The following is a 16656-nucleotide window of genomic DNA, read 5'->3' as shown; positions in this document are numbered from 1 at the left end:
ATAATAATAATAATAATAATAATAATAATAATAATAATAATAATAATGAGGCAGCACGGTGGCGCAACTGGTAGAGCTGCTGCCTCTCAGTGAGAAGGTCCTTGGTTCAAACCCCGGTCCAGGGGCCTTTCTGGGTGGAGTTTGCATGTTCTCTCCGTGCATGCGTGGGTTTTCTCCGGGTGCTCCGGTTTCCTCCCACAGACCAAAAACATGCATGTTAGGCTGATTGGTAACTCTAAATTGTCCCTAGGTGTGAGTGAGAGAGTGAATGGTTGTTTGTCTCGTTTGTCTCTATGTGGACCTGTGATGGACTTGCGACCTGTCCAGGGTGTACCCCGCCCCTCGCACAGTGATTGCTGGACATGGGCACCAGCGACCCCCGTGACCCAAAATGGAATAAACGGGTAAAGATAATGGATGGATGGATGGATAATAATAATGTGTTGTGTGTTGTCATCATTGTATGTTCCCATACAATGGTGAAATTGGCTCTCTGCATTTAACCCATCGTACCTGGAATGCACTCAGGTGGGGTGGTGGGTGTCTGTTGGGGGTGCCCAGGGGGCAATTGGGGATAGGGTGTCCTGCTCAGAGACACCATGAGATGTGCAATGACTGGGAATCGAGCCTGGGACTTTCGGGTCCCTAGTCGGCTGCCCTGCCCCTACCCCATCTTGTCCCCCTTAATTATTATTAAAATTAGACCTACATATGCTGTTAACAAGAACAGGAAAACTCGTTTTGACGGCTTCCTCTCTAATCTCTGCCTCTGCTTCCCTTGTTGCAAAATAATTAATTTGAGTCTCTGTCCAACTTGTTAAGAATTCATAATGGTGCTATTTTATTGGGACACGTTTAACTACGGTAATTTCCAGACTATTGAGTGCACCTGGATATGAGCCACGCCCACTAACTTTAAATTTATTTTGCACATATTTAGGTTGTACTTTATAAGTTGCTGGTGTTATTGTTGTAATATGAGATATTTACACAGAAATACTTTTTAAACTTTTATTTAAATATGTACCGTAACATACACAAATACGTACAGTAAATATTTTATTCTTGGCAATGTCTGTAACACGGCTGGTAAAAAAAAAATACTGTAGCCTACCAGGAAGTCATTGATCGCTACAGCTTGTGCTGTCCTTGTCATTCCCCAATCTGTTACGGAAGCACAATCCACAGTGTTGCTCATTTGCTCATGCGCTAAAAGGAATACTTGAGGGTCGCACGGATCGCCGTTGAATATGCTAGATAACGGAAACTGTACTGGTATAATTTCGTTTATGAATAAGAACTGTCTTAATTTAATTAGAAAAATATGTGCTCAATCTCTGCTGATTTTCATGTTGCTAATTTACGCTACTCGTGTTTCTGTTAAAATCATTGACATATTTATATGGTTAAAATGATATGCAGATTCACTTTGATTCCCCCTTCCTGGGGTCACAGAGGGAGGGGAGGAGAGAATGGGGAGAAGGGAAAACGAAGTGAAACCAGTGGATCAATGAAACTTCATTTCATTGGTCCACTGTGATCTGTTTGGTAATTTCATTGGTCAGTTTTTTAAACTTTATTTCTACAGGAAGGTTCATTGAGTCACATGGACCCACCCCCCAAGAGAGATGTATTGGGCAGCTATATGTGCACCAGGGTGTGACGAGGCTAAATGTTTCAGTGGCATGAAACTCGTTAGCCCATCAAAAGAATAAAAAATAAAATCCATAAATTAGCTGCACCATTGTATAAGCCACAGGTTCAAAGCGTGTGAAAAAAGTAGTGGCTTATAGTCCAGAAATTACGGTGTAAACTTTATTATGTCACTGTCAAAGTTTTTTAAGAAGATACACTAATAACACGACACAAATTCACATGTACTGTATATCATGACATCATAGTTTGCGGTCATGTTAGGATCTACGCACAGACGTGTGCTATTATTAAATAATATGAGTGACTCATACGGGCACTAGAGTCCCGACGTCAGAAGTTGCTGATCAGCTTCCCATTTTTTTCGTTTTAACATCACTTAAGGAACAACGCCAAGCAACAGTCTGGGCTCATACTTCAGCTGTTAATTGGTGTATTCACAGTTCAACACCAGGCATTCCAGATTCCAGTTCAACAATTTCTCACCAACACTAAATCCAGCTGCTGTTACTGTTTCCATCCCTGTGGTTTAACAAGAGTGTGGACTAAACCAAGACCTCCCTTTAATTACAACAGGAAATGTCAAAAATCCAACTATGAATGAGAATATTCTGTGTTACAGCTTTGCAACAGACAACTGCACTTCACCATTAAATTATCCATATTTAAATACATCATTAATGTGCAAATTGACCACAAAGGTATCGAGGGAAAGCAAGAATATAGAATTTACTTTATGTTTATCAGTATGTTGTCCTGTTTCACATCATCATAAATTTGCTGGTAGGCAGAAAAAAAAAACTGTTTCAAATGCAACTGCCCACATGATTTATGTGTTTGGGCCAATGACAAGACTTGAGATTACTCATTTGGATCTGGGCTGGGGAGGAGCACATACTGAAGCAGAACAGTGTGCAAAAGGAAATTTATATTGTAGATCAACAACACTTTAACCTCAGTGATGAGATGTGCTGCACTTCTGAATAACAGTGTTCATGTTGTTGAAGTATAAATTCATTGAATAATAAAACAAAAACCTCTAGGATGAGGGGGGGAAATGAGCAAACTATGAGACACACTTATTGAGGGCTGCAACCGGATGGTGATTTACTCAACACTAAAGCTAATATCAAATCTCTGAGTAAACATTTCACAACACACCTTTCCACACAAAAAAGTTGAATTCTCAGATCAAATTTAAGAGCGGAATAAAGGATTGAAAGTCCAATAAACAGCCCAAATCTTATTAAAGTAATGCTCTAAATCAGTGGTTCCCAACCCTGGTCCCTGAGGAACACCATCCTGCAAGTTTTATCTGTTTCCCTGCTTCAACACACCTGATTCAATGATTTAATTGCTTCCTCAAGTTCTGTCGAAACTTGTTAATCACCAAATCATTCACATCAGGTGTGTCAAAGCAGGGAAACAGATAAAACATGCAGGATGGTGTTCCTCAGGGACCAGGGTTGGGAACCACTGTTCTAAATTTTGCTTTGTTCTGTTATAGCAAGAACCCAAACACAAAACACATTTTATGTCAGTTATAATAATAAGTTTGCACGTCAAAAATCTTTACTTTTATGCTATAAAGAAGCAAAGATAAACATTTAATGTATAACTCCACTTACAATCTCCAGTATTTTGTCTATTACAATAAATGCCAAAATAAGAGAAAAATGAAGACTTACAAATTTGTTACAGTAACTATGACCAGGTGTCATGCTAATCTGTCTCATAAAGCTAGGTTCTGTGAACATGTGAAAATGATCAAATGTATCATTTCTTGTTGGAGAAGCAGTTTAATTGGGACTTCTCAGACTGATGAAGCCGATTTGGTACCTGGATGATTGAGCATGAACTTTGATGGTTCTGTCAGAAAAAAAACAAAAAAAATTAATTCCAAGAAGACGGAAATTCTTGCAAATTTGTAAGTGTTCTTGAACAGTTTTCAAGGGTTCTAAGAACGTCTTTTAATTTGAAGTATTTAAGCGCTTAGATGTATCTCCTGAAAAAACAGAGAGGCAAAAGGTGGATGGTAAAAAGAAGCAGCTCAAAACTATAATAGCTTAAGAAAAAAAACATTTTTTTGAAAGATCTGAGGGATGCATCTTGTCCTTCACTTGATCCTTCTACTGTCAACGTATTTAGCTAATAGCTCTTTGACAACTTCTTCATGCATAACTCAATTCGACCTTTATTTATACAGGTTAGTCTCATTGAGCCTCAAGAACTCATTTACAAGAGAGACCGGTTTTAAATAAAAAACACAAATAAAAACAGTAGACAATCAAAAAAAAGCACATAAAATGAAAAGTAAATGAAATAAATTATTTTTAAAAAAAATTTTAAAAAAAAGCAGCTACATTATAAAGCGATATAAAATACTAAAAACAGGAACATGTCTGTGTTTTTTGTCATGTACTTAGCAGTTGTTCAAAGTCCCTTACAGAGGTCAAGAGCTTCAGACCTTTTTGCAAAGTATTCCAAGAAACAGGAGCAGAGTATGAGAAGGCCCTTTTGCCAAATTTGGTCCGCAATGAGAGAACACTGCAGGTAATAATGTCCTGAGAGCGCACGCTGTAGCTGCACTCACACAGAAACATGCAGGAGGAGATGTATGAAGGCAACAGACCAAGAAGTGATTTAAAGATGAAAATGAACCAGTGAGAGAGTCTGTGTGAAGTTAATGATGACCAGTTAACCAGTGAAAGCAGGGTGCAGTGGTGGGTACGATAGTTACAGCCAGTTATGAATCTTAACGCACCGTGATAGACAGCATCGAACATCTGCAAGATACTTGCAGGAGCGTTCATGTAAAATAATGTCACCATAGTCAATGGAGGGAAAGAAAGTCTTAGTTACAAGGTGTTTCCTAGCATTCAGAGTTAAACAGGTTCTATTTCTGAAAAAGAAACCCAGTTTTAGTTTCAGTTTCTTTATCAAGTTTTCTACATGGGGCTTAAAAAAAGAGATGTGAGTTGACCAAGATACCCAGGTATTTGTAGGAATCGACAAACTCAATAGGAACACCATTCGAGGATAAAATCGAAAAAAGAACTGCTGGGACCGACTTCTTGTTTGAAAACAACATCCCTTTGGTTTTATCAACATTTAGCACACGTTTGAGATGGAATAAATCTGACTGGATGATGTCAAAATCAGATTGTAAAAGCTGGAAAACTTTTGCAACTGTTTTATCTCTGCAATAAACAACTGTGTCATCGGCATAGAAATGTAAGGATGCATCAGGGAAGATCTGACCTACATTACTTAATGTAGATTGTGAGTGAGATTGTGATTTTAGATTAATACTTTTTACCTATCAAGGTTATCTGTGGCACTATGTTAATGTATTATTGTATTTTATTTATTTTTTGGGGGGTGAAGTTAAATGAGTCAAGTTTTCACAACAAGCTTGTTAAAGGAATACGGGAAAGAAAAGTATATTTTTTGAATGTGTGTTGATCAAGCCTGACTGTTGAACAATACTTCTCAATCTTCTAAATCTGCTTTAAAATAAGATTTTCACTGAAATCCTCATGTGGGTTGTTTGTATTTTTGATCACCTCAAATGGCAATTAAATTATTATTATTATTATTATTATTATTATTATTATTATTATTATTATATTTTTTTTTTTTTTTTGCTTTAAAATAAGATTTTCACTGAAATCCTCATGTAGGTTGTTTGTATTTTTGATCACCTCAAATGGCAATTAAATTGAATCACTTCTATATGTCAAAGTTTTCCATTATACTGTGTGTGTATATATATATAGTTAAAATGATGTCTAAGCACTTGTATCAGGCACATAATATCAAGCATTGCTTCCTTCACTAGTAGCAACGTTATGATGCTTTTGCAAAATAATTAAATAAAAGGAAAAATCTGCAACTAAAAAGTACAAATAATGTTATCAGTTGACACAAAACTATTCTTATAGCTAAAAATAATTTCCAACTTTGTTCTAAGAAATTTCACATGTCAGTTATACACTGTACTACTTAAGGAACTGTGAGAGTTTAATATCATGATATAAAACTTCAAGTAAATTCAGTGAAGAGATTTAAAGTAATAAAGTGGAGCCCACCATATGGCTCGCTGCTTTGAACATTCCAGTTCGGGGTTTATCCAAGTTTCAGCCAAGCGAGCTCAGTGAGACAGTCTAATTCCTTCTGATAGTAACGAGGATTAACAAGACCATGTGTCTAAAGCCCAACGAGTGTCTTTGGTAAACTCAACTGTTCCATACAACCTACTAAATGTATACATGCTGATGTTTTTTTTTATTGTTAGAGTCTTATCAGTCTTGAGACTGCACTGTTAACTTTCTTCTTTGGTAGAAACACAGGAAATGCCACAGGGTCATTAGAATTTAGAAGACTTTTCCCTGTAAACATAAGCATGTCTAAAGTACAAAACATTTTGTCTGTGGTGCGTGAGAAAATAGAGTATGAAGCATAATGAATGTTTTTTTTTTTTTTAAATACAATATGTTTTTATTTTTAGCTATAAAAGAAAGGCCACAATGTCAGTAAGACATTTGGAATGTAAAATGGAACAATTCAGATTTTTGGAAATCATCCAAGTGTTTGACTGGGCAAAATGCAATTTAACCAAAGTTCTATGGAAGTTTAACAATTTAATGGACTTTCACTGCCAAGTTATATTTTATGGCACTTTAGAGAGTGTAAGTATACAAACTTTTGAGCAGAATAAAATTTAGGTTCACACGAATACAATAAAATATGTAGGATTTGTGCCTTAAATATCATCAAATGCCAAAACACCATACTTTATTTACCCTCTGTACTGTAATATAGACTAACCCTTCTTCTATAATGTCAGTAAATGATCACAACCATATTTTATGCTGTTTTTATATACATTTGAAAAGTGTTTCTTCGAACATCTTCAACAAAAGTTCCTAAATTGTGAATTAGTGTCTGATTTTCAGAAATCATCAGTGCTATCCAGAAGAAGTACAATTTAGACCTGATGTAGTCAAATGCAGTAGTAAATAATTCTAAAATAACCCCTGTATTGTGATGAATTGGTTAAAATTGTGAAAGTACAACAGCAAACAGAGCTGTTGAGTAAAGTAATAGCTTACTGTTAAATAAAAGCTTTTAAAAATGAGACATAAACAAACAATGGAATGAAAATAACACCTACAAGCTATTAGATCATGCCACAATCCAAACACAAGCTAAAAAAGTAGCTATAAGTTGCAACTAGTTAGAGATGAGGAAATGCTATTAGATGACTCATTTTAAAGTCTAACTCCATGTAAGATTGGGAGGACGGAAGTGTCAGAACTTGAGCAAGATGCTCATTTGCTGTAAATCCAAAGTTACTGTTAAAAACAATACATCTTTATCAAGCCACAGATTTGCAGAGGTAGCCTCGTTATTTAAGTTTATACTGTATGACAAGTCCTCTGCATCAGCTGTCTTCTTTTCATCATATTGTGGAGAGAAGAAAATAATAAGTCACATGAGCTGGAGGTTGCTCATCTCTTCCACTGGTAATTAAAATTAGGTAACCTACCAACATCTTTTATCCTTGTGTGTCAGTAAGAGACTACCATGTTGGTTACGGCCTTGGGCTTTAAAAAGCAGAGCTAACAAGGATTAGCATCCAATTTTAACACCTGACTGTAATCCTACTATAACACAGTCTATGCTAAGCTTGTACTAGCCATGCTAACGGAAGGGGAAACATTTTAAACACGTTTCCCTCCTGCATGCTGCAACACTAGCAGGAAGTGAAAAAAATAATAAATTAGCTCATCATTTCCCACTAAAGCGGTCAAGTTGAAACGCTTTTATTGAAGAAATTTGCACTCATCAAATAGATGAATTACGCTGAACTAACTCCACTTTTTGTGACTTGGGAAAACTAAGCAATCAGTTTAATCACAACTGTGAATATCACTCACCAAGGGGAGAAAGATGACTGATAAACACATAAATAAACATTGAAAACTTTTAAAATGTCCACATACCAGAGAACACGAGTAACCTAAACATTTCAAGAATTTTACATCTTGAGACCGAAACTTGATTTTAATGTTAAATCTAGACGTGCAGTTAGGCATGTATTGTGCTGCTATACCTTCATAAACATAATGTGCAGAAGCACATTATTGTTTTATGTGTGTAAGGGACAAATCCACCTTGGGGCAGAAGCAGCATAAACACATCAAGAAATCTTTACCAGTTGAGTGGTTTATTGTTGCGTATTGGTGTTTAACCTACAATGACGATGCTGATGACTGCTGTCATTACAACCATGTCCTGCCCAGCTAACTTTAGCCTTTTCCATTACAGCCCGGAATTACAGCACAACCAAACACTTCAGACAAGCCCGTGTTGATGGAACAGCCACAGACTTTCCACATGAATTAAGTGATGAAAAACATCAGGCTATGTGCCAAACGATCCAAATTATAGTGATGTACAAACAATATTTTCAACATGGCTTGGAGTTTACCACATCTAAAATACCACTTGATTGAGTGATGATATCACTTCATTTATTTTTATTTGTTAGTGCTATATATTTGAAATGGTGTTGGAAGCAAATACTCTAGACATGAAAACCAGCAAAGTGGATTAAGACAATACGTTTACTCCGAACAGTCATCCTTCTTCAACAAGAAATGAGCAATTCCATCCACTCATTTCTAAACAAACACACGACCAAACAACCTGCTAATGTGATTTTTTTCCTGAGCAGAATACTTCGAATGTTGAGTTTATGTTGGAAATGTAAGACAAACAGTTCTAAATGTCAGTATGCGTCAAGAAAATGTACTTCTAAACACATGGTAAGCAATAATCACCATGTTTTTCTTGTGCAAACACTTTGAGTGGTACGTTGTGTTTGCAGCATCATATCAGTTCTTACATAATTCAAGGTTGAACATAAAAAGACCTTCACTTTGTTCAGATGATATGAATAACAATTAGTTACTAAATAAAGAATGTCTTAAGGTATTAAAAGACAGAAAACAAAAGATAAACAGGACAGATGGGTTGAGGGTTTCATATGCCAGCTGCAGAGCCGTAGGGATTCATCCCGGTCTCACCGGCCTGCCTGTGATGATGTCATCAATTAAAGGGACATCATACAAAAATGCTCAGTATACCTCTTTTATAACTGCTGTATCCAACAGAAATGAATAACTTCAACTACGGTGTGAATGTAATGAACTTAAAGACATCCGGCCCTCATGAGAACACGGAGTGTGAGCACAGAGGATACAGTGAGGGAGATCATCCATTTCAGTGCACATCATACAAAGAGAATTTATACAAGCGAGCCAGCTGGGCATATAAGCTGTCCTGCATGAAAAATCTAAATAATCCTTTACGGTAGTAAGCGAAGAATGGAGGGGGGGGGGGGGGGTCACTCAGACATATGCACACACACACAGTCACAAAAGGTACATGCTTCAATTAGCTTCGCCATTGTGCCGCCGTGGTTGACATTCTGTGGCTGTGTCCCTTCCTAAGAATAACATGCAAGTCACTGAAATGTATGGACTCAAAATGACAGGGTGGTGTACAACATCTGAACCTCCCAGACACACATTAATGAGCTTCTTGTCAGCATGAGACACTGTAGAACAAGGACATGGGAAAGGATTACCCTATATATTGAGGGAGGAAAAATAGTAATAATAATAAAACCTTACCTTCCATCATGGTTGCAGATTTGCATTCCTCTATCTCCAAGGAGCCTGAAATGAAAGCAGGACGTATGAGGAGGGGGAGAGGAGAAGTCGCTCCCGATTACAGATAACAGTAGAATTGATGGGCAGAAGAGCAGCTGTGCGCTTGTGGCTAACGCCCTGGTTCAATAAGAGCCTCCAGCACCCCGCAGACGTCACCTGTCAACCAGCATGCAAGGATGAGAGAGAGAAAAAGGCAGGAAGGAGGAAGGGCAGGGCCCAGGCTAGGTGTCGATATGAGCTGAGGTTTAAGCCATGGATGCTACAAGAAGTGATGCTGCTGCAGCTCTAACCTACACGCAGCCGAGGATGCTGAGCAGTGGCGAAAAAAGCCAGTGGAAGGAAAAAAAAGAGGAGGCAGGGTAGAGGGAGAGACTAAGAGAGAGGGAGGGAGGGAGAGAGGATTTCATGTGTTTGTGAGGAGGGACAGAAGCTGCATGCTGAGGTCACAGCTGACCTCAGCCAATCCCTGCAGCTCTTTGTGGAGTCACATGGATTCCAGCTTGGTTCTCCTGACACTATGAGGCAAGAAGTCGGTGCGTTAGGCTCTTCTGCTTGACAAATACCTGAACTACCTATATAGACATGTTGACACACGCACAGAAAGGCATTGTAAAACCACACGACATGAAGAATTAAGACAGAAAATGCACAAATGTGGCAAACAAACACTCTTCATTTCACCCTACCTTATGCCATTGCAGTGAGCCAAGTCTGCCCAGCGGTGAAAGACGTAATTAGTTGGTGACGAGAAATAAAAACATGGGAGAACACTTCTTGTGACAGCCCATGTTGAGAACAGATTCAACACTGCATGCCCTGCACAACTTATGTTTAGTATAAATATTTTCTGTAGCGCGTGCCTTTCTCTGCGTCCTGCCCTGAACAGAAAACCACTGTGGTTTCACACTACCCTCTCATCCCCCACCAGGTTCCCTCCCACCTTACCCTCTCTCTGACAGCCCGTTTCTGTCTGTGTGCACTTGGACCAGGATCGATGGGCCTGACGTCAAAACAACGCAGACTACAGCTGCAACCAACACGCAACGACTGACAACAGACCGGCCCCCGGAAGGAAGTGTGTGTGCTTGCTGTTATGTGTGTGTATGTGCAGATTCACTGTCTGTCAGAGGCTACAGGGAAGAAGGTCTATGTGGGTATGCAAAAAATAAAATAAAAAGAGCACAGGACACTACAAATCAAAATAAATGAACAAAGAAACGATAAAAATTGTGTTGATCGTAAATTTGGACACAACGGTGTTTCACTCCTCATCAATCAGTAATCTAATAATTTATCAATTTCATTAAAAACAACAAAGCTAAAAAAATTTTAAAAAAAAGAAGAAATTAGAGAAATATATGGCACTGCAAATGTTTTCTTCTTTCGGCTGCTCCCTTCCTCAGGAGTCGCCACAGTGAACTAACTCGCACGAAGATTTGGTGAATGTTTTTAAACCGGATGTCCTTCCTGACTCAACCACAAACCACCGAGCTACCACAGCCCTCTGTGTGGAGCAGAGAGCTGCCATCTAGAGTGCCCGGGGAATTGATGGTGGGGATTAAGGGCCTTGCTCAAGGGCCCAGAGTGGAGCAAATGGGGGTGGAGGCAGGTATGGGTGTTTCACCTTTCCCACCCACATTTTGATGTTGTCGGTACGGGGAGTTGAACTGGCGACCTTCCGATCACAGGCCCACCTTCTCTAACCTCTGTGCCATCACTCCCCGATATGGTACTGCAAATACATTATTTTATTCAAACATTGTATTTATAACTTTTTAATATGTTTTAACATTAGACATTTTCTATTTTTAGTAAATGTACAAGAAAAAGTGATGTAATATATTAAAAAGCCAATTCCAAAAATGTATTCAATTATTTTTAACACAAATAAGTACAAGGACAGCACGGTGGTGCAACTGGTAGAGCTGCTGCCTCTCAATGAGCAGGTCCTTGGTTCAAATCCCGGTCCAGGGGCCTTTCTGGGTGGAATTTGTATGTTCTCTCCATGCAGGCAGTGGGTTTTCTCCGGGTGCTCCGGTTTCCTCCCACAGACCAAAAACATGCATGTTAGGCTGATTGGTAACTCTAAATTGTCCCTAGGTGTGAGTGAGAGAGTAAATGGTTGTTTGTCTCGTTTGTCTCTATGTGGCCCAGTGATGGACTGGAGACCTGTCCAGGGTGTATCCCGCCCCTCACACAGTGATTGCTGGACATGGGCACCGGCGACCCCCATGACCTAAAATGGAAGAAGCGGGTAAAGCTAATGGATGGATGGACAAATAAGCACAAATGAGGTAATATTGAGAATTTCAGTTTCAGTGTTTTTGTTTATTCTTTAGTGGTCTTTTGTGTTCTTTGTTTGTTTTGTTTATTTCCGGAGCATTTTCTGTGTACTGTGAGAATCAGAATGCATTTTATTATCCTTGCACAGTGATGAAATTACTTTCCATACAGCCGTTCTAAAGATGGGCAGAAGTGTACAGTGGCTGCAGCTTCTAAGAAGCGCTGCCCTTATTGAAGGGAGTGGGTGGGGAGGGGACAGAGCATCTTTGTTTCCATAACATCCAAGGAGGAATTGAGATAATCTGCCTTCCAAAACCAGGTCCAGATTCAGATATCAACATTGTTTTTGGGTCAGGCTGAACTTGTAAATCTCCATGTCTGCCTTAACAGTCTCGCTAGTACATTCTCTCATGGCGACTCCAAACAGCCGCATTTGATTACTTACGCCAAGTCGAGCTTACATTTGCTCCAAGATTTATTCCTTCCAATCATTCATGGTCACTACCAGAAAGCTCCACAGTCTTGATACAGCACCACGTATAGTTCACACATAGTGTGAGTGCTGCCGAGCTCGGCACATTCTCCACATAATTTGTCGACAATCCAGATTTTCACCAACTCCGAACAGTAAAATCCAGTCATCATAGATCCAATTATGTTTCCGTCGAGGTAAGAGGGTTCTCCTTCATCCTGACTACCTGTTAAAAAATGATCAGTTTCGTTGAGAGACCAGCTGATCAAATCCATCATTAACAATTCGAAGGTATGCAAAAAAGGGCTCTGAAAAAGGTTAACAAGACGAAGAGCAAGGCAGGGACGGACCAGAGGAAGGCGTGTATGCCTTCCACTGAAAGCAAGGAAGAAAAGGAGAGTCCCGATTTTCCCCACTCTCAGTCCATTTTTCCAGTACTTTTCCTCAGTTCAGCTCCAGCTCTTCAGTCATGTCACTCACACTCTCACCTGTTCCTTGTCTCATCATCTCAGCTGCATTCAATCTCCTCATCAGCCTCAATTTATATAGCCAATCTGTTTTCTTTTCATCCTTAGAGCATTGGGAGTGTTCACTTCCCTTGCTGCCCCTGTCAGACAATTTATTTTGTTTGACTAAAATTAAGAATTCAGATTTTATTTTTCCCAAGCTCTCTGAGTCAGTCTACATTCTTGCATTTAAAACTGCCCAAAACAGTGACGCAAATGAACTGAATTGGACTTTTTTTTCTTTAAACTGGACTCAGTTCTAGTTTTTTGGGACCCATTTCTGACACAGCTGATCAAATCATCCTAAAGCTGCTAAGATAATGACACTCAGCTAGTTTTGGTCTTGTTATACCATCCTAAATGGTAAATACTTTCTAAATGTGAATTCCTAGAGAGGTTTATCAACCCACCTCTAGCCAAGTTGAGTTAAACGTTGTTGGTTTTCAGGAAATAGCTAAACAAATCCTGCCATCTGCTGGCGTTTTGTGAGAATACATAGAATTTCAGGGTGGTTTATTTTTTTGTTTGCCCTTTATAACCCACTTGAGCCTATTGGAATATTTGTCAGATTATCTGGAATTATTCTAATTATTTGGAAAACCTAAACAATAAAAGCAGAAAGACAAATGAATCAACAGTTTTTCTATCAGCATATTTTACTTTCTTTTTATTATAAATGTTTGAAACAGACTTGTCACATTGACAAACTGACTTCAGGTGTGTGAGTAAATGTGTGGTTGTTTTGTGTGTGTGTCTGCATTAACCCAGTCTTGCGTCAGCTTTAACCTCTTGAGTTTACCTTCTCCCTGCAGGCTTACATATTTTCCACATTCTGTCCTATTTGCTACATTATGTTTCCTTTTTTTCAGCCTCTTCTTTCCTCATCACTATTTCTCTATCTCCTATTTTCATCCCCCCCAAGTTTTACTGCAGGTCACTTTGGAAACAACACATTTTCCTGTGCTGCCATCTTGTGTTCTATAAGAATGCCAGGGAAAAAAAATGCAAAACGTTAATTCACTCAACTTCCATCATGCACAGTGCAGATCTACAGTAAACAGGCTGACATGCCTTTTGACGTTTCATGTAAAAATATACGAAGCGATTCAGTTACTGATCTGTGCAGCACACTTCATCCAGTGGAGGAGTTTTGCATAAAGATAAAGCAGAAAAGTTAGAAAATTTGAGCCCACTGATATTAAATATTTAATTTTGTGTACCAAAAATTAATATTTTAAGTTAGTTTGATAAGATTCTTGATTATGTTTAGCCAATCTCATTACCACGTGAAAACACATGACGTTAAAATCTGAAGAAAATAAATGCTTTTTTGGTTTTGATTTGCATTACTTATATTATATTTTTGTTTTCCCCATTTAAAGCCTTTTTAAATATATTTTTTTAATACCTAAGCTGAATAATATGACAAATTAGTCATAAATTCCTTAAATCTGGAGTAAGAAAAAGCACGTTATAAAAAGTGTGTTTCTGGTGATCATGGGGTAAAGTTATTGAAAACATTTGTTTCTACAGTGTAAATAAAGTATTGTAACACATTGTGGCATAGTGTGAGGCAAGAAGCTAGAAATGACGTGTGTGTGTGTGTGTGGTGAAATAACAGGGTATTTGAGTTTACTGATGCATTAGTTTAAATAAAATTTCAAATACTACTGAAAATTGTTCATTTGTTTTTACTTGCTAATTTATGTTTTTTATAAATAATAATGATATAAATATTAAAGCTACTTTGTAGAACATAGAACTATAGAACATGGACAAATGCTGCATGTACTGAAAACTGAAAGGAAGTGGCTAGAGATAAAATAGAAATCTGCTGCACACAATTTGCTGTGCTAAAACTGAACTAAACTCCATTTGAGCTCATACGTCTCTTGTTAGATTACCTGTGATTATTTCAATGTAAAACCCCAAAATTATTTAACATTTACTTATGCTGGCAAACTATGTTCCAAGTTGAGAAGAAGCTGAAGTGTTGTAAAACAACAAAAAGTCGTTTTACTCACTGTACCTGCAACGATACGAAACCAGCCTGTGCACAACTCCTCAGCCATTTACATCTCTCCCCATGAACGCTTGCCCTCCTTCCGGTCAGATGGAGGGATGAGAATTAGGAAGAACAAATATATTTGCTGTAAGGAAGCATAGATGAGTGGATAAAAAATAACAAACTTAGATTCTAGATCTAGAACAAACTTGAATACTGCAGCAAATATCAGCAGGTACAAACTGCACATGCACTCTAGGTTGTGGAGAATAGTAATGTGGGACAGCAGGCAGATGGGATTCTGGACATTTGCAGCATTGAAGGTCAAAACACTCCTTTCAGTGTGCTACTAAGAATAGTTTGTCCTGTGAAAGACTGCAATCACTATCATTCTTCTGATTCATGATTTATATTTTGTTGGGTTAAAATGGTATGAAAGTGTCAACAGGTAATGAGTTTTGGTAAAATAAACTTTTCAAAATAGCTGAGCACTGATGGCTTTCTAACTTTGGATATTTAGTTCTTAGATAATCAAAAAGCAATTTTGACCAGTTTTACCAACTGTTCCATTCATCCATCCATTATCTTTCGCTTGTTCCAAAGTCGGGTCAAGGGGTCTTTACCACAATGGACCAGCACAGAGTCCTCAATACAGCAGATGCTGCACCATTCCGTCTGTCAGTCTCACACTTCATTCTTCCCTCACTCGTGAACAAAACTCCAAGATACTTGAACTCCTCCACTTGAGGCAGCACCTCACCCTTGACCCGAAGAGAGCAATACACCCTTTTATGACTGAGGACCATAGTCTCAGATTTGGAAGTACTGATTCTACCAGCCTCTTCACACATTGGCTGTGAAGCGCTCCATTGAGAGCTGAAGATCACAGTACAATGATGCCACCAGGACCACATCATCTGCAAAGAGCAGAGATGGAATCCTGAGGTCACTGAACTAGATTCCCTCCACCCCTGACTGCAATGAGAAATTCTGTCTATAAAAGTTATGAACAGAATCTGTGACAACGGGCAGCCCTGGCTGAGTTCAACTCCCACCCTGAAGGGGTCAGACTTACTGCTGGCAATGCAAACCAAACTCTTTCACTGCTTGTACAGAGACCGAACAGCCTGTAGCAATGGATCCCCAATCCCATTCTCATGGAGCACTCTCCACAATGTACCTCAAGGAACATGGTTGAGCGTCTTCTCCAAGTCTACAAAGCACATGTAGACTGGATGGGCAAATTCCCATGACCCCTTGAGAACCTTAATGAGGTTAAAGCGCTGGTCTTGGTCTAGTGTTCCACAGCCAGGCTGAAGACTGTATTGTTCCTCCTTAATCTGAGATTCGATCAACGATCAAACTTGCTTCTCTAATATCCTTGAATATACCTTACCATGGAGGCTAAGCAGAGGGATACCTCTACAATTGGAGCACAGCCTCTGGACTCCCTTTTTGAAGAGGGGAACCACAACCCCAGTTTGCCAATCCAGTGGCACTGTCCCCATGGGATGTTACAAAGGCATGTCAACCAAGCCCCATAACATCCAGAGCCTTAAAGAAATCACGGTGGATCTCGGCCACCCTCCAAGCCCTGTCGCCGTGGAGCTTTTTCACAGCTGGGATGGGGTTAAAGCTCTCCTGGGGGTGTGAGTTGAAAGTCTTTCTGAAGGGTTCTTCTGCCAGGCGTTCACAGCAAACCTTCATTACACATTTGGGTCTATATAGTCTGTTCGGTATCTTCTCCTACCATCTGACCCAACTAACTACCAGATGGTGATCAGCTGACAGCTCAGCTACTCTCTTTACCAAAGTGTACAAAACAAACAGCCGTAAATCAGATGACACGACTACAAAGTCAATCATTGATCTATGACCTAGCGCGTCCTGGTGCCAAGTGCACTTATGGACACCCTTATGTTCAAACATGGTGTTTGTGATGGACAAACTATGACTAGCACAGAAGTCCAGCAACAGAATGCCCCCTGCGTTCAG

General features: G+C 39.1%; 1 protein-coding gene across 1 annotated transcript in view; it reads right to left on the bottom strand.

Annotated features, from left to right (window-relative positions):
* Window positions 1–9574, bottom strand: part of sgip1a (SH3GL interacting endocytic adaptor 1a) — a 56057-nt gene extending 46483 nt beyond the window's left edge. The window contains exon 1 of the mRNA XM_037674522.1: window positions 9357–9574. Within this exon, the coding sequence (XP_037530450.1) occupies window positions 9357–9366 (10 nt within the window). The 5' untranslated portion in view covers window positions 9367–9574. The remainder of the gene's footprint in view (window positions 1–9356) is intronic.
* Between the last annotated feature and the right edge of the window lie 7082 nt (window positions 9575–16656).

This window comes from Nematolebias whitei, chromosome 3 (genome assembly GCF_014905685.2).
Source record: "Nematolebias whitei isolate Nwh7 chromosome 3, NemWhi1, whole genome shotgun sequence".
In the NCBI taxonomy this organism is placed as follows: Eukaryota; Metazoa; Chordata; class Actinopteri; order Cyprinodontiformes; family Rivulidae; genus Nematolebias; species Nematolebias whitei.
This window is presented reverse-complemented; position numbering and strand designations above follow the sequence as displayed.